The sequence below is a fragment of the Arvicola amphibius genome, chromosome 8, assembly GCF_903992535.2.
Source record: "Arvicola amphibius chromosome 8, mArvAmp1.2, whole genome shotgun sequence".
NCBI classification, from domain to species: Eukaryota; Metazoa; Chordata; class Mammalia; order Rodentia; family Cricetidae; genus Arvicola; species Arvicola amphibius.
In genome coordinates this window covers 26,842,217-26,867,311 of record NC_052054.1, presented here as the reverse complement: position 1 = coordinate 26,867,311, position 25,095 = coordinate 26,842,217, and the positions used below count along the sequence as shown (strand labels likewise).

General features: G+C 43.5%; 1 protein-coding gene across 3 annotated transcripts in view; it reads right to left on the bottom strand.

Annotated features, from left to right (window-relative positions):
• Positions 1 to 25,095, bottom strand: part of Nhsl1 (NHS like 1) — a 225,617-nt gene that overhangs the window by 43,901 nt on the left and 156,621 nt on the right. For 2 of the 3 annotated variants that reach the window (XM_038340300.1, XM_038340301.1), the window contains exon 2: positions 15,404 to 15,556. In XM_038340300.1, the coding sequence (XP_038196228.1) occupies positions 15,404 to 15,556 (153 nt within the window). Of the gene's footprint in view, positions 1 to 15,403; positions 15,557 to 18,335; positions 18,570 to 25,095 lie in introns of those variants that run through there. The other variant, XM_038340302.1, reaches the window with a different exon arrangement.

Sequence of the window (25,095 nt, the reverse complement as noted above, 5' to 3'; positions counted from 1 at the left end):
GATAAGCCAGGGGATGCCAAGACAAGGAGTAAATGAAGAAAGATTTTTCGAGAAATCTGTGTCAAGAGGTAGATTCTTGACAATAACATGGAAAGACACTTCACAAGAACTGGGCACGACAGGCACCCACCTAACTACTCAGTGGCTGTGTAACCCTGCTAATGTAACATCTGCAGGTCCCAAGAAAAGCGATTCTTCAGAAAGGAAAGGGTTGGTGTGAAAACTCACAAAAGTCGTAACAGTAACTGCCATGTGTTAGGTACACCCACTTTAAAAGCTTCCTGTGTCACTGCCCTAAGATCTCTCACTACACATAAAGTCAATTACTCTTCATGTCTCTAAGACATGCGGACTAGAATAGTCACATTGTACACAGGAAAACTTAAGGAGACAAAAATGTAATCTGTTGTGCCGCGCATGGTGGGACCACCAATGGAACCCAGGTGTTGTGGCCTCAGAGCTCCTTTTTTTCTCCTGGGAGTAATAACATGCATAACTGCACTGCTTAGGATGGGAGATTACATCATTCTCATTTCTCCCTGAACCTCTGCGATGGCTTAGATGCTCCCACCAAACATGCTGGGATTTAACTGCTGCCCTGATGGTTCCAGAAGTGGGAACTTTAAGAGATGCATGGATGCTTTGGTTATGAAGGCTCCACTCTCACAGACAAATGCCATTATCCCGGAAAGGAATAAGGCAGCAGGGATGGGTACCCTTTCCCTGTCCTTGTATCTCTTGAATAGCAAGAGCACCTTATCAGATCTTGGGCGTCCCAGCCTTCAGAGTGAAGAGCAAAATGTCATCTGCCATTCTGAGGTCGTTCTCAAATCCTCAGTTGTACAGAACCATGTCTCGTGACTCCAGCCCCCTCCCCATCCCGTGCTATGGTGAATCTGTCAGAATCGCAGCGGTGACTCTACCTTCGGGACTTATTTCCTGGGACAGTTGCCTTCTACTCCCAGGCCACTGCAGTCACCTCCATCTTTGTTAATATTCATCTCCCCTCCCTTCTAGGCTTTAGGGGATTCAAAGGAAGAAGCCATAGCTCGTGCCTTCTTAGGTCCTACTGTGCCCCACATGGTACAATGGTTCAATGTATGCCTTTTGACACACACACGCACACACACACGCACACACACACACACACACACACACACCCTAAACCATGTGAGAGAGACAAAGGGATAATGAAAGAAGAACTTGCAAACAAAAGGCCAAAAGGACCCAGGAAGTTTCCTAACTTACCGTTCCCAGGCCAGTGGAGCAGGGACAGTTTATGAGGATGGACACCTTCCTTGGGGAGTTGGGAGAGGCTTGGGCCAAAAGCACCAGCCTAGATTCCACAGCAGCACAGGGTTCTAGACATGCCACATTTTAACATCTGAGTATGGTTTCTCTTTAATAGTATTAAATCTTTCATAACCCTCTTACTAGAACTCAAGGTCATAAAACTTTGGGTGAACTCCAGCTCCAGAGTTAATTGCAAGGATGATGGCCATCACACGCCGCTTCGGTGGAGATGCCCTACCAGAAGCCAGCAGCTAAAATGCTCATTGTTTTCAGATCGCTGAGCTTTAAGGCCAATAACACCTGGCATTTTTAAAAACCAGAAAGCCCTTTGCTCTCATTACTTGGTTTGTGTTTAAAATAACTGTGTGTGACTTAAATCAGGGTGGGTGTGCATTTTATCCATCTCCTATCTTAGGAAATCCAGATGCAATGTCTCTCGTAGTCCAGCTTCTATATCTCTATCCCACTTATTTTCTACCAGATTTAGGATGGCACGGTCTAGGGCCAGCACATCTTCATCTCGGGCCAGGAGAACTGAGAATGCGTAGGCTACAGGCATTTATGTCTAGTAAAAAAAAAATGAATCCCAGCCCAGCGCTGTGCCAGGTTTGATATAGCTAAGACAATTTACTTTTGTGCTTTTAGCGAAGCACAAAGGAAAAACTGACTGCACTTACATATCACGCCTTGTAAGTATTCAAAAAAATCACCTCAAAAGGCATTTTTAAATTGACCTCTCACTTCATTAATTTGTTGGGTTTGACGAGATTGTAAAAGAGAAGGAATCTAACTGAATCCATATGCCACTTACAGATAACGAATTTGCCAAAAACACATTTGGATTTTCCAAAAAATCCTTTAAAGCAGTTTACTTCAATTTATTTAAATTGTCTCCGAGCATCAACAAACTTGAAGATAATTAAGAGTCTATAGATGCGCCAGCATTTTCCAAGCGACTCACTCATTTAGCCAACTTAATATGAATCTCGTCCATAGGTGTTTGTTTTCTAGATAATGACAGAAATACTAAATGCTAAGAATTCAGATGAGCATACCCTTTCTGTTTACTGTGGGACTAATGATTCTTCTTCTCCTCAGCTTTAAGTCAGAGTTGGTATGCAATTATACAGACACACTCAACAGCGGCATCCAAGCTCATTGCTGAGTTCCAAGTACTCAAGTCAGAGTTATCCTGCAATGCAAGCGCACTCAGCGCGGAGACCAGTTTCCCCCCAAGCATCATTTCATAGATCCTCAGCATCCAAAGCAGCATCAAACACAAAGGACAAGGAAAAACGCATGGTTTTAACAGTCTTGCCCATGTCCTTTGGTGAGTTTTAAAAAGTGAGGGAGGTCTGTTCCTGGTGTCCCAGCTGACAGAGTAAGATCTCCTTAGTATTAGGTGAAGAAAGTCTGGGCAATCCAAGAGAAGGCAACTCTGGCCCAAGTGTCAAGTGGGGAGGGCGCTCTGGACAGGAATGAGTCTTACATTGTCTGAAGAGGGGAGGAGAGTTGGCCAGAGTTTTGTTTCAGTAGAAAAGGTGGAAGGGAAGTCACACCATGTGGTCTGTGATTCTGTTGACAGATATTCTCTGTCTCTCTCTGTCTCTCTGTCTCTCTCGGTCTCTCTCTCTGTCTCTCTCTCTCTGTGTGTGTACATGAACACACGTGCATGTATCTACATTTATATGTAGGTACATGTGCACATGGGGGCTGCTGCAAGCTGACAAGTGCCTTCCTCAATCACTTCTCCACCTTAAAATTTTGAGACAAATCTTCCACTAAAGCCATTTGGCCAGCATGGCTTATCAAAAAGGCTCGGGGTCCTGTTCTCTGCCTCCCCAATACTGGGATTACAGGTATGTAACCCTGAGTCTGACTGCTTTCCTATGTGCTAGAGACTGGAACTCAAGTCATTTCTGTGCGACAGCCCACCCCCACAATGCCTTGACCCATTTCATAGTAAACCTCTAAATGTCCTTCTACATCTGAGGCCATGCTAACTTAAGGGGAAACCAAGTAATCAGGCAGAGACGCAAAAGCCGAGGCTTCCAAGTCACTGCCACAGGATAGCGGGTTTTGTTCTAATCTTCAAGACACTAAAAACTCAGCTGTTTAATTAAATTCCTCTAACTTGGACAGTATTTCTCCAGATTAAGGTACCTCAGAATCCCCAAGTGGGCTCATTAAGGCATTGTCGGGTCTATTCCCAGTGCTTAGTAGGTCGGGAGCAGGGCCCAAGAACATTCGTTTCTAGCCATCCCCTGGGAGATGCTCATGCTGCTAGCCCAAGGCCACCACACAAGAGCGAGGCTCAGAGGCAGCTAACGCTCTACAAAATTAAAGGTGGCTACTATGGCACTACTTAGGGGAGGACAAAAGTCAATGAGGTCTTCTCTACTTGAAGGAGGCATCAAGCAGGGACTCCTCCCACTCCCCGGCCAAGAGGACAACAGAATTTTTGTAATTGGAGACTTCATGCATATTTCAATGTAAGAGATTATTTTAAAGGGTGAGAAGGTGGCAAGATTGTCCATGTCCAAGATGTGTATGTGTGCAAATGCACGCGTGTGTACACACACACACACACACACACCATTTTTAAAAGTCCCAAAAGGACAGAGGGTGAGCTTAACTTCATTAAGCCTCTCAGTAGGCAGTACCTTAGCAAGAAGACATTATGAAACTGAATCTGGCTGACAGGCTACAGAACTGGGATGGAGGAGGAATGTTCTATCTGGTATCTACTTTTATCTCCTGTTTTGTTTCAGGAAAAGCTTTAATTCTTTCAATTTACAAAGATGTTTTACATGTCAAGACATCCTTAAAATGTTTGGTGGTCTTAACTTGTATTTGGTATATCAGTTTACCTCCAAACGCAGAGGCAGCTTCCTGTAGGCTATTACCATCCCGTGCCTGAAAGCTGCTTCCCCTAAATTTTCAACACGAACTTTCAACATGGTTAAATACAGCAAGCCCTTTAACGGGTCCGATGGTGCGAACTTGAGTTCCAGTTTTTCCATGTTCTAAATGGAAATATCAAAGTCTCCCAAAGATCTCCAAGTGCTAAGTGAACTCACTCTCGGTGTAGGTGCACGGTAGGTATTCAGTGTGTTACCAAATGAAAGATTTCCTGTATTCACTTAGTAGTGTACCCTTAAAAGGGTGATGAATGCAACCCCAACAGAAGTGCTGGCCCCATCATTCATTACATATTATCCTGGGCCACACTTTCTGCCTTAGTTTACCTAAGGCGTATGGCCTTCCTAGTTGATAGTCTAAGCCGTCAGTGTGTAAGGACACTTCGCATGGGAGGCGCGGTAAGGGCATAGGTTGGGATGAGGAGCAATAAAGAACTGAATGAGCACCCAGTAGATGAGACCTTTCAAAGCTCAGAGTAAGAAAAGGGTAGAGAATGAGTAAGCGGGGTGAGGTGATGACATTCAATGCCTAGTCAGGATGTCTACCCAAAGAACTATTCCAGGAGAACTGTTATAGCTTGGAAATGAAATGTCCCCAGGGACTCATGTGTTGAAGGACTGGTCCCTAGACAGGGTTCGAAAGTGGGGCTTTAAGAAAGTGGCAGGCTCGTGGGGGCTCTTAATAGGTTACTAATCCATTGATGGGTTCATAGCTGAATGGACAGTTTAGGAGGCAGAAATTATGAAAGATGGGGCCTGACGGAAGGAGGCAGGTCACTAGAGACCTCCCTTTGAAGGGCACAGCTTGTTTCCTAGTCTTGTTCTTTCTCCCCGCTTTTCCAAACTGTGTGGTAAGCAGCCTGCCCTGTCACCAAAATTCTCAGCCTTACTACTTGCCTAGAAAAAAAATTCAATTATCCAGCCAAGAACTGAACCCTCTGAAATGCTGGGCTAAAATACCCCCAACCCCATTCCCATAAAGTCTTCTACTTCGTGTATTTTGTCAGTGGGGAAAACCCAACACACTAACCACCCAGATGCTAAAATTACAAAGCTAGGTGCATCATGGGTAATTCCCAGAAACTATCTGACCCGCCAGAACAGATAGATGTCCCAGGAACACCAAATTTCCAGAGAAAGCACTCGAGTCAGTTTTGGGGAAGAATAGAATAGGAGAGGAGAAGATGACAGAATGACACCATTCAAATAGATGGGTTTTCCTGCTAAGGGAGACAAGCTAAACATATTTTTACCCAATTCCAAGTGATTTCTCATTTCAGTTCATACAGCTCATTCACCAAAATGCAGACTAAGACAGGGAAGGTAGAGGTCACAGAGAGAGAACACACTGCTTCTTGATCATCAGCTCAACCGTCAAATGGAAGTAAATCTGCTGACTAATGTGTTCGCACACACTGTTTATTTTGTGTGCTGGGACCAATATCACCCTCATTGACATTAAACACCACAGGCAATTTCAGGCATACAAATAATTGTATACATATATACTTGAGTATGCACATGCATATATATCCATATGTAATTTTAAATCCAGATTCCATATATGAGAAAAATATGTGGCAATAAAGGAGCTTTGAAAAGCCATTTTGATTAATATCTCTTTATAATTAATGAGGTGGGTGAGGGGTCTTAGTAAGTAAATACCAGTACCCAAGCCACTAATCCTCGGCTTTTTTTTTAAAACACACACCATCAAAAGCATTACTATTAAAATGTCATTTGCTGTCACAGAAATCCAACTTCTACAACCTCTTCTCTCCATATTCCCAAATTAATTTAAGTAGGCTTGCAGAGCGGAATCTGACTGGAATGAGGGGGGAAGGGTTTCTGGCTGGTGCCCATGACGAACGTTGAGTGTGTGAAAGGCTGGCGTCCTAGCCAAGCACAACCAGAGAAGGCACAGTGCGGGCCATCTCCCCTCACGTTAGAATCGGGACAGGCACCTAGGCAGCTGAGGAAACCAGCCAGGTCACTCAATACAGGCAGCCCGCAGAGATTCTCGGCCAACAGCAGAGCCTCGGCTGGACGGGGAGCCATGGCGGCCCTTATCTAGGGACCTTCAGAGTAGCATTTTCCTACCACAGGGATTGAACACAGAGGCCACTCGAGTTACTTTATCAGCAGTGAAAATAGAATTGCTGAGACAGCAGACTGGCTGTGGACACAAAAACAAAACAAAAAGCCTTTGTTCAAACAATCCATGGCGCTTTGTTAAAGCCCGGATCATCTGAAGGTCTGTACTCCTGGTCTGCCTTTTGTGTGTTAGTAACTCCCATTAAAATGGGAGAAGGGTGTCCTCTTTATCTATCTGAAAGAGCTCTGCAAAGCAAGGATGCTTCACTTTCCCAGCCCCTGACGTACCCCTCCCAGGTTACACCAAGGAAAGCACTCATCGACATCATTGTGTATGAAGTAGTTGCTGGAAGACATCAAGTCCAACAAGATACATTAACCAGACTGCTGTTTTCATAATTAACACTCTCTTAATCTCATATTTCTGTTTTTGTTCCTCTGTATTTCTTAAAAAGGGATTTAAGGCCCCGTTCCGAGCATTTTCCCCTAATGATGAACACTCCAAGCCTATTGAACGCCGGACACATTAAAAAAGGAGGAATGGCTTCAGTTGTGTGACCGATGCTCTTTGAAAAGTCAGCCTAACTAAACTGACAAGCACTGGGCACAAGATTATCAGCTGAAGTCATCTTTCTCACCAAAGGGCTAACAATGCAGTGGAGCCACGTTTCCAGCAAGCCTCCAGAGCCTCTCTTAGGGAACCACGTGATTTCTGGCTCCAACTCAGCCCATGCTTCTCCAATTCCCTAAAATGACAGGGTCACACCTCTGGTGCTACACACTGCTCGCTGATTCACTGCCTCTTAACTGCTCTTTCAAAGGTCACCAATGACTTCCTAGTGACCGATTCAACGGGCGGTCTATAAGCACCAGGGTGACCGCCCTATCCTGGTGACTTTCTCCTTCCCCAATTACTCTCTTACACCTTCTGCTGCTGCAGACCTCTGTAGATATAAAACAATTAGGCTTCCAGGGTAAATTGAGCCCCACCGCCAGCCCTTCATTCTCTCTCTTGTTCCTAACACAGTCTCACAATTGTTCATTAGCTTTGACGCAGCTCTCTGAAGTTGTAGGGGACTGGGACTTATACAAATGAAGGAGCATTTCTAGTCCCGTGTGCGTGCGTGTGCTAGACTGTGGGCTGGGGATACACAGGACAAAGTCTAGCTACTAAAAGTCTTGCTTTAGAAGGTGAATAAATGTGGAAACATAATTACACTGCTGGTTTAAGGCTATTTGAGTAGAGCGCTATAAGGTTCTGTGGGAACAGGAGGAAGAGTTAAAAAGCGTCACTGGGAAGTCCAAAAGAGCTCTTTGGAGATTCAGACGCCCACGGGACTATCAAAGAGAGGGAGGCAGCCAGGTATGAGAGGCCATGGTTCAGAAGGGCAAAGAGTGGATGGGAACACACGGTGGGGGGGGAGGGCGGGGAGAGCAAGAGAGCATTCTAGGTAAAGAACTTTATCAAACTTCCTTGTAAAATTATAAAGACCTTACAAGGAGGGTTAGAGGTCCTGTGAAAGAGACAGGGTGATTGGGTACAGGACACAGGGGTCACTTCACACAGACTGTGGTCTCAAAGACCTGAACGGAAGCTAGAAAAGAATTTCGAATTAAGCAGAGGAATGATTTGAGTTTATGTTGTAAAGCCTACACCCAAGGGTAGGGTGAGGCTCAATAATACTGGCCGTCGTCAACCTTGTACCAGTTACTCATACAGTCTTATCTCTCTGGCTGGCTGGAAGCGGCTGGAAGAAAACAGGAGTTACTCATCTCGGGCTCTGGTACAAGATCCAGCTCAGTGACTCACTTGCCAGACTTGCCTAGAGAAAGAAAAAAAATCTATAGCAACAGAAACTTGATTTTAAACACCCTGATTTGTCAGGGCTTAGGCTCAGCAGCAGTTAGTATGTCTCTTTGGCAATAATCTGCACGTATGTCCCCCTTCCAGAGCTGAGGCCGATCGGAATTTTGGAGCTTAGGAAGAAACGGAGTTAAAACCATAAGCTGTTTTCCAGAAGCCAGGAACAAAATTAAGATAAGATTCTCAAGATCAACTCTGAGATCAGAACTCTGCCCACCCCCCATCTCAGTTTCTGGAACGCTTTCTGACTGTGGAGCAAGACTCTAACCCAGTGCTGTTACGGTTGAAAGAAATAAGACAACTGGATCGCACGCCTCTGTCCTGTGGCTTTTTCTGACTAACATTCTGTGGTCACCTCTTGTCAGAGGCCATCGTTAGCCTCTGCCCCAACTGTATAGTTATTTTTGCTTAAATTAGAATATGGGAGCCAGTCAGGGTACTGTGTGCTTGAAATCCCAGCACTCTGGAGGCTGAGACAGGAGATTCACTATGACTTTGAGACTAGTCTAGACTACATAGTGAGTCCAGGACCAGGCTAGGCTGTATTGACCCTATCTCAAAATAACAATTAGAAAGTGATTTTGAATAATATATAAATACACGTCATTTAATATTACTTGCGCCTAAGAATTCGACATACCTTTTCTTTAGCTAGCAATACCCTGCTTTCTTGAAAATATCAATATTCTGCAGAAAGCCAGAAGCTAGCCAGAATACCAGCTACAAGTGGTAAGTCATTTACCTATTAGTTCCAAGCTTTTATCATTTTCCCTCAGAACATATACTTCATATATGTTAAGTCCATTGAGGCATTAGAGCCTGATATAACCCTAAAAACAAGGGCCAAATGTCATTAAGATGTGCAGGTCACACCTGACATCACACAGTGCTTCTCTGTTTTTCTTGCACTAATTTGAATGTTAAGGACATCGGGGTGAGTGAAGAGAAGATTCTAGCAACAACGGTGAGGCTACCTTGGGCCACAATGAGCTCATCAAAATCGCTTCAAGGAACTGCCTCAAGAAACCAAATCTGCCTTGGACCATTAAACTCCCAGGGTGAGTCCTGTCCCCGTGAACTTGCAGGAAATTGGCAGCTGGCTAAAGACACACCAAAAGAACAAGTTTCCTCAGGATGCCCAAGCGGTCTGACATCACAATAGGTCTGCAGATTGGATATCCCTTCTCAGGGTTTTGGTTTGTCTGTCTACTGAATGTGAGGGACTGCTGACCATAGGGCTGACAGGTTCCTCCCAGCTCTCCAGAGGCTGCTGGGGAATGGGGACAAATGCATCATACCTGTGTGGATGATAAAGAACCACAGCATCGTGTCTGTGGCTTTCCCTGTCATCTTACATCGTTCCTTGTTCTACTCCTCTCTCCTCCCTCTCCCATAGTGCATGCTGAGAGTAGAGAATTCATGGAAAGCCCTAACTAAAACCTGACAACCCTTTCAGAAAGAGGCCTGTGTTCTGCTAAGTGATATCTGTGTGCCACCAAACTGAACTAAAATACTTTGAGATTCTTTACATACTGAAGTTCATTTTATTCTCATGCAAATATACTAAAGAGAAATTTATAGATGAAATAAAAAAAGGAAACTTAACCAACTAAGAGACAAACTCAAATCCTATATGCCTGGTATCTACATGTCAGGACTGGGTTACACAAGTGGCCTACGCACTTTCCATTTGAAGCAGACTTCTCTTAGACAGCAAGAATAGGTACTTCTACATTTTAGCTGGCATTCTATTTTTTCTTAACTTAGAAATGGTTATAATAGATGTTTGCTTTAAAATTATTTGTTAAACTATACCTGTCTTAGGTATTTTATGTTACATATTTTAAAATTTATTTTGTCATTTTTAAAATTACAAGTATGTAGGGGATGTATATGCGTACAGTGCTGGTGGAGGCAGGAGAAGGTGATGGATCCCTTGAAGCTGGAATTGCAGTCAGTTGTGAGCTACCTCATGTGGGTGATGGAAACTGAACTCAGATCCTCTTAGAAAAGCTGTACATGTTCTTCACTGCTGAACCTTCTCGTCGGCACCTCAAGTCCTAATTTTTTAAAATGTGAAAGAAAAATAAAAGATGAAGAACTAATGTAGTTAGCACAAATAAGTAGGCACTCCCCTAAAGCCTGTCTGCAGTGCTAGGCAGGTGTGTTAATCTAAAAGTGAAAGTGTTCAATCAAGGCCTACAGAGCCACGCCTATAAAGCCACGCCCACAAAGATGCCGGTCTCAGGATCTCCAGAACAAGAACCTACTGTCCAAGGCACAAAGTATCTGTGAGGTCTCAGAGACCCACCTGCCCAGAGAAAATGGTACAACAGTTGATCTTCCTCATTAGATCCAGGGGAAAGACTGGACGCGGAAACACGGTGGGCCCTACGAGAAACCTGGTCCGTAATTTGGAGAAAGCTATCCCCCGCTGAACGTTAGACAGGTTGACATGTGAATACACACACTTATCTCTAGTCATCTGAGGAAAGCGGTTGTTTTCTCACATTGTAAATCTGCAGCCCTGTCCTTTCAAGTGTGATGAACATGACTCCGACCTGACAGGAAGACAGAACAAACTCAACACTCCCCCACAACACACACACTGGGCTTGCACTTCTGTTCCTGGTAGAAGTGCAGGACTGTACCTGTAGCCACGGAGCAAGCTGACCTGATAAAATGAATTTCTCAGCAAGGAACTGTGACTACAAGAACATTCCTGATGCCAACAGCAGATGCTCTGTGAACTAATTCAGGCAGTAGTATACACAGCCACAGAGACTAAATTATCTGTTAAACATACTGTGAGAAACTGTATTTATCTCTCTCAAGTTGAGCTTTTTGGAGACTTAAACAGGATGCCTTTATTTCAGTCTTTAATATGCTCATTATCGTCAAATGAAGTCTTCAAACTGTAGAGAAACAAACAAGGACCCCCCTCTCTCTTGGAGTTTCCAATTCCCCCTTCCCACTCAATTTGGACTCTTTCTAGACAGCTAAAGGCAGTACAAATAAAAATTGGTTATAAAGGGGGTATCTTTCATCAAAGCTGTCTCCAATAATGGCATAAAGGTTCGAGTAGCTATGGAGATAAAAAGGTGGAATCTTCTGGAAATTAAGTGCAATGCTAAGAGAATTTTTCATGGATAATGGAGCCATCTTCAAAACCTTACTCTTCTTGGTAAGCCAGATGCCTTGATAAACCAAACAAGGGACTGGAATAATGGCTCCAGAGATCTGTTCCAACTACCCACATACTGACTTACAACAGTTGGTAACTCCAGCTCCAGGATATCTAACACCCTCTCCTGGCCTCCATAGGCACCAGGCACATGTGTGGTAACATGCAGGTAAAGCATTCATACATATAAAAATAAGCACATCTAAAAAGAAAAAAAAAGATAGGAATCCAAGAAAGAAACCAACCAAACAGCAAAATACTATTTTTGAATCTCGATAACAAGTTTTAGTTAGGTTTCCCATTGCTGGGAAGAGACACCATGAGCACGACAACTCTTAACAAAGAAAACATTTAATCATGGTGACTTGTTTACAGATCAGAGGTTCAGTCCATTATCATGACAGAAAGAATGGCAGACATGGGGCTGGAGTATGAGAGCCCTACATCTTTTAGGCAACAGGAAGTTGACTGATTGTCACACTGAAGGAAGCTTGAGACCTCAAAGCCCGTCCCCACAGTGATGCACTTCCTCCAACTAGACCACACCTACTCCAACAAAGCCATACCCTCTAATAGTGCTACCCCCTTTAGGGGCACTATTTTCAACCATCACACATGTACCTTCAAGGGTAGTAAATCAAGACCTAAATCACTAGAAACACATCAACAAAACCAACATTTGATCTAAAAATGTGGCTACCGTTTTATCAAGCAGAACAAGATGCTGTCTAAATAAACAAGTGAACAGACACGCAAGCAAATGAGTAAGTACCAAACGGATGCTCAAATATCAACTAATGATGTCCATTACCTGCCCTGGGGCATCAACTTAAGCCTAACCTTTGCATAGCACACTTTTCCATAAACACATGCCTTCTGTAGTCACTGGACTGACCACTCAACACTCCACATTGTGTTAAGAGTAACCACTCACCATGCATTTGTTACCCCATTAGTACCACTTCCATTTGCACTTTGTAGTTCTTACAACTAGGCAAGTCTAGCTTCCTCTCCTTTGAAGAGTGATGGAATAATTCATAAGAGTACTTGAGTCATAACAAGACAGCACTTGTCTATTTAGTAAAAAGAAATGCTGGAAGTTCTTTAAGATTAAAGACAAGATCACTGTGAGATTAAGAGGCAGAACAAAATAGATTGCGCACTATCTCGATAATTACTTTTCTAAATTTCTGAGCAAAAGAACGTTCATGGAGAATTAACTGCAACTGATAACTCATTCAACATCAAGTCTTAACAGTTCGCATATGCGGAAATACTTGGCGACATCATTAGGGTTCCCCCTGACACCCTGAATCTTCACTTGTGCAGAGGCAATGGATGCACTTTTTGAATTCTCTCTGTTTGCTGAAAGGATGCGGGGGAAGTGGGACACAAAGTTCTGTGTGGATCAAAAGTGATCAGAAGTACATACTGAACAGAAGAGAACCCAGAAGTTCTTTCTCATTACACCCTACTCATCAACAGTTCACAAAGCTGTATTTTAAACCTTAAAAAGGAGTTTGGAAATCCAGACTTTAAAAGGTGCAGTCCAAGAAATTTTCCAAAGTTATTAATTTTATGACAAGAATATCTCTTTGATGAAACTCTTGAGGGCATTAAAGCAATTATAAAAACTATCTTGAAGCCGGGCGGTGGTGGCGCACGCCTTTAATCCCAGCACTCGGGAGGCAGAGGCAGGCGGATCTCTGTGAGTTCGAGGCCGCCTGGTCTACAAGAGCTAGTTCCAGGACAGGCTCTAAAAAAGCTGCAGAGAAACCGTGTCTCGAAAAACCAAAAAAAAAAAAAACTATCTTGAAAGGATCTTTTCAAAATAAAATCCCAGTATTCCAGTTTTGGGGAAACTGGTGGTGGTGGTGGCATCTCCTGTGGGGAACTGAAGAATCCAGAGATAGATGCTCAGTCTCCTAAGGGAAGGACGGTCCTGATGTGGGACTTGAAGACACATGAACTTGAGAGTGAGGCACAGTTTCCTGGAGAATGATCAAGAACCAGGTGGGCCTGAAACTTCAGACTCATGCATACCTTCCCAGGGGAGCTTTCTGTGAGCCAGCCCATGCAATTGCTTGGCTGTGAGCCAGCCCATGCAAAGCGATGTGAGAGAGGGTAGGAGAGAGGCACTGCCTAAGGATCTGTCCTGGGAACCATGCCACCTTCTCAGTAACTACCTGGGGGAGGGAGGAGAGCTATGAAAGTAGAGATGTCACCGGCTGAAACTAACTAAAGAGGAACCGCTGGGCGCTGCACGGTCCTCGACTATGGTTAGATGTATGTTCGTTCAGCAATCAGTGTCACCAAGGTGATGAAGCTCAAAGCACAACTCCAAGGTCGTGCGAATGAACAAAGCAAATGCTGTTCTTGTTTAAGCTCGTAGTCATTAAACATATAAGGTACTCTGGCTCAATGAAAAAGAGAACCCCACAAAGGCCCTAAGTTTTCGAGTCTAAAACAAGATATTCTGAGACAAACAAGATAAGGTATATACCATAAAAATTAAAGGGGGAAGAAGGGGGACAAGATGCTTCAGCAGGGAAAGGTGCTTGTCACTAAATCTAAAGACCTGGGTTTAACCCCTAGGAATCATATGGTGGAAGGGAAGAACTGGCTCCCACAAATCAGCACGTTGCCCTCTGACATACATACATTTGCAGTGGCACATATATATATATATGTGTGTGTAGGTAGATAGATAGATAGATAGATAGATAGATAGATAGACAGACAGATAGATGTAAAATAATTAAAGCAAAACAAAACAGCAATAATTTAACGGCAAATCTACTGATTGTTATCTGATTGTCTCCAAGCAGAAGTTATCTGGGTTTTTGTTTGTTTTCATTCCCAAAGAGTATCTTTTGGCACATCTCCTGGATATTTGCATGGTGTGATTTGTACTACAAACTACAAATTCAGGTCCAGGTTTAAGTCCTGGTAGTGGTAGCTAACTTAGAAGTGCCAGGCAAGTTTATCTTAGTGAATTATTCCCTCATCTAGGTGCAGTGAGAGCGACCGTGTAGAATAACTCTGAAGATTAAATGAGATGAGACATTAAGGGAGCTTAGTCTAGTCCCTAGCACTGTAATAAACTGCTTAATAGGCATGCACTCGTATCGCTGTGCTGATACATTAAATAATAAATCTCTTAGTCAATGACTGGTACATCAGTAAAAATTCTCATGAAGCCAGAGGTTCACGGGGCTTTCTCCTTGAGTGAGTGACAAGACTAACCGTTCAAGACTCAAGTCTTCCACAGTGGATATTAGAAACAATTTCATTAAATTTCAAGCATTTGTGGTTACAAATACTTTTCTTTGGTTTATTTATGTCCCAAATGTTGCATGGTAAGAGATCCAATTGGAACAGTCCACCAGAACTTTGGTGTGCTGTCTTACTACCAAGTCTCTACTTTCCTAGTGGACCCTTTATCTTGGAAGAATCCCCTGGCCTCCTATCACCTTTGCAAAGACTCTTTTGCTACGCCCATTTGCTGTTTTCAACATCAGCAATTAGTTAAAGTGAGAGTTGTGTACTAGCGGTAGGAATTCACACCTCTTATACTTCCTAGCAGACACTGCCAACAGAATCTATGGTCCGAGAGCCCTGCTGCACATTACCCAAGTTCTGGTACCTCGACTATTTAGCATCATGTCAATGTTTACATACAACCCCCACCCTGCTTTCCAACCATGCAAAAGAACCAGCTTTAGCAAAGTTGCTTTCAATACGTAACGCAGCTTTAAGGGCAGTGGCAAGGCCTAGCCCCCACGTTATTTTCTTTGGATTAGATTAATGCTGGTGGTTTGGACATTTGGAGGGGTTTCTAAGCAGCATTAGGTTCTTTTAAGGCAAATGTACAAGTCAGTAAAAAGGGTCTTCCAAGGACCAGAAGCTTTCAGCCATATGTAAGGATGTATTTATGGAGACATTAAATCCACACCTCTTCTTTTACAGACCGTGATTAAACTGATGCTGTCAGTTCTTAAGAATTAGCAATTAAGCCACGCAAGCCCAGAGCGATGGCTGCCTTACCCCTCAGCACTGATTTGAGGTTGAGCTTAGCTTGGCGGTGCAGGTCCTCAACACAGGGGGGTCTTGTAGTGGGAAGGAAAACATTCTCCTGCTGATGCCATGGTGCCGTGTAGTGGACGGTCCATCGGCTCTCCTCGTCTAAGTTGGAAACCGCTACAGAGACAAAGAAGAGATTCACATGTCAGTTGTTGACCCTGAATCGGTTACATTAAGATAAGGTCTCAGTCACCAGGTATGACAGCTCACACCTTTAGTCCCAACTATTAGGAGACTGGGGCAGGAGGACCCCAAAGGTTCAACACCTGAGTTACATAGTGGGTTCCAGGCCAGCCTGGAGACATTGAGTGAGACCTTGTTTCGAAAACAACCAGAGAAAGATAAGACTGTGGTATTTAACACACTCACAGGTAGGAACCAGCCAGGAACAAGGGAGATTTCATCTCAGGCTCGAGTGGTTTTGTCTGTAAACAAAAAGCGCTGACCACCATCTACCACACAGTATGTTCATAGAAGTGTTTGCTCAGCTCCCTGCTTCCCAGACCCATAGCTCCTCCTCCCGCTCCCAGGTTAGAAGAATGATAGATGAATTTGACCATTCCTCCTGATCCACACACAACAAACCAAGTTTTCCAATGGTACAATGTGGCTGCCTCATTAAACAAACCAGAAACAAATTCCCCACCGTGAGGTTGAGACCAAACATCTATCTTCTACTGCCTAGCTTAAAAACGCCATTGTTGCAAGCACAAATAAAAAATTTAGGACTTAGTGTATTCAGTTTGAACAGCATCTGCACTATAAAATTCTCTCATTTATGCTTTCATGGGCTACTTCCATTGTAATTTTTTAAATGTCTAATGCAATTGACTATATCCAACACAAAGCAAGTCAATTAAAATTTTCCAACACAAAAGAGTCCAAAGTCTTTGTGGGAGGGGAATAACAGGCACACTGCGCCTAAGCGGAATCTCTAAGATAATTTGCTTACACTCCTACTAAGGCTGGAGATCGCTTTTGTTCCATATTTCCCAAAACACAAGCTATGCTGGCGCATGAGTAGAACGTAGTCATCAGCAATGCTTTAATACTTTCTATATGTCTGCCACATACCTATGAATAGAAAGGACTAGACAGACCCACGTAAAAGGAAGCCCCTGAACAGGGCATTTACCCAGGGTGGTAAATCTAACTCATGTAGAGCCAGCAGACGTTGGGGCGGTGAGTCAGAAGTAAGTCTACCCTGACGGAGCCCTACAGAGAACAGTTGCCTGAAACAACAGAATGCATGCCTGGGAACAAGATCATAAAACACAATCTCAAAGGAACATGAAAAAACAAAATGAACTAATGACTCTGTTTGAACATATTTAAAATTAGCTCAACATACCCCCATACACAGTAACCAGGTCTACAGTAGAGCCCAAATGGACTAAGGTTGCTCATGAAATAAACCATCTTGGAAATAAACCATCTTGTAAAGCAAGACTGGGGAAGAAACAATGAATTCTGAACGAATGAGCAAGTCCCCAGCACTCTTCCCATGGAAGAACTGCGCCTTCCTTAGCCTGGCTCCCACACACCTGTAACCTGCGCTTCCAGTAATTTTCCTGTAGCGACCACATTTCAAAAGTCTATGGATCTGAAGATTTAAGGAGCCGCTTTCTCCATAAACTGCTAAAGGGTAATACACATTGAGAACCAGGCATTAAGTTAAAAATGGAAATGCTGTTTTCTGCGTATAATGTTCGACAAAGGTGGTATATAAATTAGGCCTCTATTGTTTTACATTCTGGACAAGAGTTCTGCATGGTTCATAACACCATCAGCCTTAATATATAAAATCTGAAAGCGTGGTCTTCACTCTGCTTGTATGGCTCAGAGAGTAACACAGCTCCAAGCAGCCAGAAGTCCCTCAAAGTACACACAGAATTGATTACGATGGCTTTTGCTAATGCCTATTTATTTTTAAATTTTAATTGCCTTAACCGGAAAATGGAAACTTCCCCCTCTTTGCTCATTACAAATCAAATCCAAGTGCTGGCATCTGAGCCCCTGTAATTGTACCATCTGCCCCAGGGCACAGACACGAACTGGTTCCTCTGAAAGAGCACTTGTCTCTTCCCCTCTACCTGCCTCCTGCCAGGGCTGATCTCTATCATTCCCTCCACAGACAGGCTTCAAGCTAGAGAGATGTGGGAAAATGGGCCCAGAGTGCTGTCCTTTGTTGTGTTCTCCAAGGTCTGTGAGTAGAGACCTCCCACTCCCTGGATGCACATTGATCCAGGTCCTGTCACTGATAAAAGGCGACACAAAGCCACACTGAAATAACAGGAAAAAAAATGTCACTGTAAAATTAAATTTTCACGGGAATGAAGAGACGCCGAGATTAAGGAAATTTAAACTGACAGGAAGTACACAAAGAAGCCACAACACAAGAGCTCACTGCTTTACGACAGTCACTGATCCGTCTAGACAGTATGTCCTCGGGCTCAAAAATTCCATAACAGAGAGTACCAGGGGGCTTTAGAGGATCATCCCCACCAGAACAAGGTGACGCATTACACATGGACTCCTTACCTCAGCCACTCAGCCAGCTGCATGCCCAGAAACCACACACTGCCAAGGCAGAGTCAACACAAAGACCTTCTCTTCCTTAAGGGACTTCTTGTGAGGAGTATACAAGAAACAAAGTCACTTAAACCCCAAACATAAATAAATAAGACAGGATAAGACCGCTTCATACTGTCCAAGGCGCTGCAGCGACTGGCATACAGTGGAGGTCAATTCATCTTTCACTGTGATTTCAGCACTCAGAAGGGCACACACACACACACACACACACACACACACACACTCTCTCTCTCTCTCTCTCTCTCTCTCTCTCTCTCTCTCTCTCTCTCTCTCTCTCTCTCTCTCTCTCCCCAGAACTTACTTTTCTTCTTGAAACGTTTAAAGAAAGATTTAATCTTTGCATTAATGAAGACCACCATTTTCTTTCTGCAGCCCCTACATAGGTTCGGAATTCGAAGTCACTGTAGAAGTAGGGTCCAGCAGGCAGGTGGCAAACAGTGCTCTACAGCCCCGGATTCTAACTTTCTTCATCGGTTCTCAGTCCTTTCGAGGTCCGCCTCCCTGAGCTGCTCGTAACTCTGAGGTCAAGTTTATAGTCAGGTGGTTACAAACCCTAAGCAGGTCCTTGAACTAGAAAAACTCCCACTGAAACCTGATCTGTAGGCTAGGAGTGGCCAGTGACAGCAGGAAGAGAGGAAGCCAATCACAGCACTCATTTGCATAAGCACTGCTCGGCTCTCCGGCCCATTCATTCCATTTCCTCTGCTCTCGTAGATGGCAGATTTTGTTTTCTGGAATTCTTGTCACGATGAAACAAATGGGTGCCCCGCTTTCACAAGGCCACTGTGTACATCCAGATCAGTTTGTTTGTTTACAGGATCCAGTAAGTCTGAGCGCAACCCCGTGTTGATTCTGCTACTTTCCAGCCCACCGGGGAGAAAGGAGTGAGGACTGAGACAGGGGAAATGAACCAACCTTTGTTTGCCAACCACACCCCCAGGCTCTGCTTCCCAACAGAACTTCCACTAGTTTAGAAAAGAATCACCAGGGAGTTTTGCGATGACTTAGTGGCATTTTTATGCAAATGAGAGTGCCCTGTCTTCTCACCCCCTGATAGTCATGGCTCTCAGCACCCTTCTCGGGAAGTGTGATCTCATTTGCATCTAGCTGGCACCAACTCTTAAAAAAAACAAACAAAACCCCTTAACTTCCCAACTCCAAAGAAGAAATTAGATAACATTACCCAAATCACTTTAATCTCTTTTAAATGCGGTAATTACCTAACAGCCTGGTTCTAGCAATTCTGCCACAGCTTTACTGGGTTGTAGTTTTAAATAAACATTATTTGGATCACTCTTTAGTTCAAAAGTACTTCAGTTCTGGACTGAGGAAAGACAAAGGTAACCGGAGGGAAATCAAGGCACTGTTAGAAGAATACAGCCCAGGGGGAAAGAGAAGGACGTGAAACGCTGAAGACAGACGGGACGGAGGGGGAGCACGGGACACACACCTCCCATTCTTCCCCACTGAGCACAGAAAAGAACCTCTTAGTTTAGAGCTTGGGGCCAGACTTGTAATTGAATGGAAAAATGCAATAATCCTCTAATTCAAAACATTTACTTTATAACAAAGGCTCTTAAGTCAAAGAATGGCAGTTTATTTAAGGGACTTCCCTAGGGAAAGCTTGGGGGGTGATGGCCCCTCAAAGCTTCTCTTCCCTTTAACCACACCTTCTGAACAACAAAAGCGAACAAAAGCAGAAGAAACTAACATAGCGTCACACCCGGAGAAATTTTGCTATGCGTTCTTTCGTCCTTTACACAACTTTCCTTAAAAGTCATCGAAGTGCTAGATGGCAAATGAGTAACAACCAAGGCGGTAACTCAAACACGCTGTCCTACGTGGAGAGCAAAGTTCCTCTTCAGACTTATCAGTGACTGAGACCTTGCTCCTAGCGTGGCATTAGAGACAGGTTGAGTTCGGTAAAGAAACAATCTAATTCACCATCTACAGGTTTTTTTGAAGAAGTCACTCTGAAGTTCAGAGACAACTTTTCACCTGAAAGTAGAAATGGTTCAGGACAGTAGACCGTGAATACACTTGATCACATACAGAACACAGCTTCTTGTGCACACAGCTAACCAGGTAAGTATTGAGAGTCTAAGATGGGCCTCCCTCATCAGGCCTGTATTATTTGACAAGAGACCAATCATATGGCCGATCAGAGAGTAGTACCTTCAGTGAGCAAACAAAAAGTTGGGCAAAAGTAGGCAAAAGAGGATGGGAAGGAGGTGAGCGGGTCTGGGTGGATTTTAAATAAGTCAGGGTGGTCCTCACTGAAATAACGGGGTTTGGGTGCAGACTTGAAGGAGAAGACGGCAATAAACAGAACACACCGGTAAATCCAACTGGCTCTCATTTTCTTTTTTTTTAATATTTGTTCACTTATTTATTATGTATACAATATTCTGTCTGTGTATATGCCTGAAGGCCAGAAGAGGGCAACAGACCCCATTACAGATGGTTGTGAGCCACCATGTGGTTGCTGGGAATTGAACTCAGGACCTTTGGAAGAGCGGGCAATGCTCTTAACCTCTGAGCCATCTCTCCAGCCCTGGCTCTCATTTTCAAAACAAGACTGTTCTTCAGGTTGGGGACCCACATCTCCAACCCTCCAGGACTAGTTAAAGACGTGCTCCTTCCCCTCTTAGAAGATGAACTGCAACAAGAGTGGAGCCATTTCCGTCTCTCTCCAGAATGACCAAAGCTAAGTAGACACAGTTAGGGAAGATAAACCCTTATTTGTTACACATAAGCCAATGGTAATCTCAGGGAGAAGAGGCAGGCTTCCAGATGGGAACATGGACACGGTATCCTCTTCAAGCAATAATTCAAGTGAATTATCAGGTTTATCAACTGTTACACACTGTTATGTTTTGGCATTATGCATTTAATAAGTCATCAAGTTTTATTAATTATAAGGTTTTCCCTAATAATACCGCCACCTCACGCTTTATATCTTATATATAGCCTGAGAACGGGAACATAGGTCTACTATGTAATTTGCATGTCTTCCCGCCATGATTTATTTAAGCAAATGTCTAGCATTTTGAAGTTGCTTAGTTTAGACATTCAACAGGAAATATATGATTCTACGGCACTTCCCACTCCTTAACAGCAGCAGCAGCAAAACAGCTGGGATATCCTAGCGTCTGCACAATAGTGAAGATCTCAGTTCGACAACCACCCATCCATGCCTTGGTTAGGTCAGCAGGACAGTGGAGGCATGGATGGTATTTCTATCCCAGGGCTATTATCAGAATTTAAGACATTTTTATTAATAGAGTCTGTGGAATAGTTCTCAGTATGTAGTAAGCATTTGTGTTCGTTAAATACACAAATAAAATCTCAGGCAACAGCGAAGCAGCTTCATGCTTCATAAAGAATTATGTTTATATTTGAATTTTTATTTGCGCATATGTGGTATTCATGCACATGTATGTGTATGCATTTGCCTACATGGGTGAAGGTCACAGGACAATGTGCAGGAGTTAGTTCTTGCCTTCTACCACAGGATCCCAAGAATCAAACTCAGATTATCAGGCTTGATGGTAAGCAACTGTCTTTCCACTCCTCTCGGAGTTAAACTGTCAGCTTCTCGAGTGATTGCTCCCCCCCCCCCCCCCCCCACTGCCTTTGAGTTATACCCATATAGAATTTTTTCTAGTAGCATCGAATACGAATTCTCAAAACTTTTCAGGTTAGAGAGCTGGCTTAGTCAGTAATGTGCATGCTGCACAAGCATGAATATGTGAGTTCAATCCCCTTGTTCCCCTGTGAAAAAAGCAAGGGCAGCAGTGGACACCTATAATCTCAATACGGGGGATCCTTGGGCTTGCAGACTATCCAGGCTAGCTTCCGGTTCAGTGGGAGATCTTACTTCACAAAAAGTAACTGAAAGTGATTGCATAAAACATATAACATTGGCCTCTGACCACACACAGGAACACACACACACACACACAGATAAGTAAATTAAAAAACAAAACAAAACAAAAAAGCTATGTTGCAACACTGGTTGAACAATCCTGGTTGAACCGCGGGGGATGAGACGCTAAAGTACTAAGCTTCATTAAGCACGGTGTCTCCTTATTCTGATGCGGAATTCTGGAATTCTGTTTCCAGTACTGTGCCGTGAAATATGTATTCTTATTATAAAGCTCCAGCTGCTCCGCTTCTTCTTTCACATTAATAAAACCTTCTTAGGAATAAATGTTAAAGATTTTTCTTACTGGAGCAGTAGTAGTGTACGACTTTAATCCCAGCAGAGGCAGGCAGGGTCTCTGTGAGTTTTAGGCCAGTCCTACTCAACAGAGCGAGTTCCAGGAGGGCCAGAGCTACACAGAGAAACCCCATCTCAAAAAATCAAACTAACTAACTAACTATTTTTCCTTTTAGGCCACATATGGTGATATATGCCTCTACTTTCTGCTGTCCAGGAGGCAGAAGGCTTGTGTGAACCTCTGAGTTCAAGTTCAGAACAGTCTGAGCAAAGGAGCGAGAACAACTTTACTAACAACGTATGTTCATCAGGGCATCATTTTACCACCTCCCCAGGCAGGTACCTCGAATAGATCAGTTCAAAAAGCTTATTCAGATGCAACAGTGGTTTATGCCCAATCTTTTAACCGTTTTATGCCAAGCACTCATTAGTTTCCTTGTGTCAGATGTCCAGGATAAAGGATGGTCACTTGTGGGCTACCAAAGTGCTCATATCTATAATCTCAGCATGCGTCAGGTGAAAGTGAGAATCACCAAGTTCAAGGCCATCCTAGGCTACACAGGAGACACTGTCTTAAAAGTCAGTATATAGCTCAGTAGTTAGGTGTGTACCTGGAATGGCTACAAGGTCCTGGATTTGATTGCCTCAGGAAAAAAAAATGGTCAAAGTCCAGTGAGGAAGACACACCCCCAAAAGATAAAATTGGTGGCAACAATGAGGAAGTCCAGGAGAAGGGTGAAGGACAGGAAGCTCCTAATGAAATGATGAAGGAGCCCTCGTTTCTTCAGAAGAGTCTCAGTGGGAAAGCGAAGGGAGGGTGCGGTCGTCAGACTTAGGTCTGCGCGTACTGTGTGAAGGCTCTCAGGACAATGGTGAGGGAAGACCAGACTACAGCAGGACAAGAGCATACCCAAAGGCCCTTGCTTGTCACCAGGGTGGCACTGAGAAAAACACCAGGAAGGCCTATGTGTGTCACAATCCATGCTAAGAAGATAAGATCAAAAAGTCATCCACAGCTAAGTTTCTTCACAACACTTAGGTTTCTCTGCCTATGTTGGCAGTATATGCACCTTCAACATCCTTAATGCCGTATAGTGGTCCAAATTCTGAAGCATTTTAAGCTCCTATATTATGTCACAGTAGAAAATTTCACACCTGACTTCAGCACGAGATGGGGCACAGTCAAAACGGAGAAGCAAGAGTATGATCCAGAGATCCCTTCAGATTGTGTATAGGGGTGGATAGAAAGAAGATGCTGAATGCTAAGTTCAGACTTGGTCACCAAAGTATCTCTCTGTGTACACGCATGTATTTGGAATCTGAAACACGTTTGCACCGCAGCACTAAGAGCACTATAATATGTTTTCACTCACAAATACCTAACCTAACGTATGAATTAAACAAACCAACCAACCAACAGGGTGCTGGGGAGGTTAAGTCAGCATTGGCATTTTAGAATAAGCAAGGCTGTCTGGGTTCTATCTGAAATACCGCAGTGGGTGAGGGAAGGGGACCCCAACTAGACACTATTTGTTCATGTCCCAACCATTCTTTCATCTAGGCACAACCATATCATGTTGAGGGACAAAAACTATATGATGAAGTTAAAAAGCAAAAACAAAACTAGAAGGTGCTTAACAGCAAAGCCATGGAAGCTTCCAGAACTCCCCGACAGAGCCTCTACCGCACTACCTCCCCATCACCAGTTTCATAAAATGTCAGCTCCATGGTATATTAAATACAAGGGGACATTAGAAGTCCTCCCAGTCCCTGAACTTCCATGCTGTTAGACAACATTGACTAAAAGGGGACATTTTCTTTTTCTTTTTTTTCTCTTTTTTAATCTATTTTATTTTATTGAACTACATACATTTTTTTTCTTCTCCCCTCACTACCATTCCCCTCCCCTTCAACCCTCTCCTATGGTCCCCATGCTCCCAATTTACTCAAGAGATCTTGTCTTTTTCTATTTCCCATATAGATTAGATTTATGTAAGTCTCTCTTAGAGTCCTCATTGTTGTCTAGGCTCTCTGAGATTGTCATTTGTAAGCTGGTTTTCTTTGCATCATGTTTAAAAACCACTTATGAGTGAGTACATATGATAATTGTCTTTCTGGGTCTGGGTTACCTCACTCATTATGATGTTTTCTAGCTCCATCCATTTGCCTGCAAATTTCAAGATGTCATTATTTTTTTCTGCTGAGTAGTACTCCATCGTGAAATGTATCACATTTTCCTTATCCATTCTTTGGTCAAGGGGCATTTAGGTTGTTTCCAGGTTCCGGCTATGAAAACAATGCTGCTATGAACACAGTTGAGCACATGGCCCTGTGGCACGGTTAAGCATTCTTAGGATATACCCAAAAGTAATACCCAAAATACCCAACTGGTATTACTGGGTCTTGAGGAAGGTTATTTCCTAATTTTCTGAGAAATCACCATACTGATATCCAAAGGGGCTGTGTAACAGCTTGCACTCCCACCCGCAATGCAGGGATGTTCCCAAATAGGGACATTTTCAAATGTTATACACAGGGGTTACATGTAGCAATTAGATATAGCGTGCGCGCGGGCGCACGCGCGCACACACACACACACACACACACACACACACACTGAAATCTTCAACAATAGAAAATAAAATCTATAATTGACAAAGAGTACTGTGTTTGACTTGGTTGAGAAAGGAAGGAAAGGCAGACGTAAGAAAAAAATTATACATAACATACATTTCTGGTTAGAGTTATGTAGTGCACGATAAATATAACACATCACAGAGACTTCAGCTCCTTAAAGAGAAATCTCCTCAGCCCGACCCAATCTATAAGTAGTGGGTTT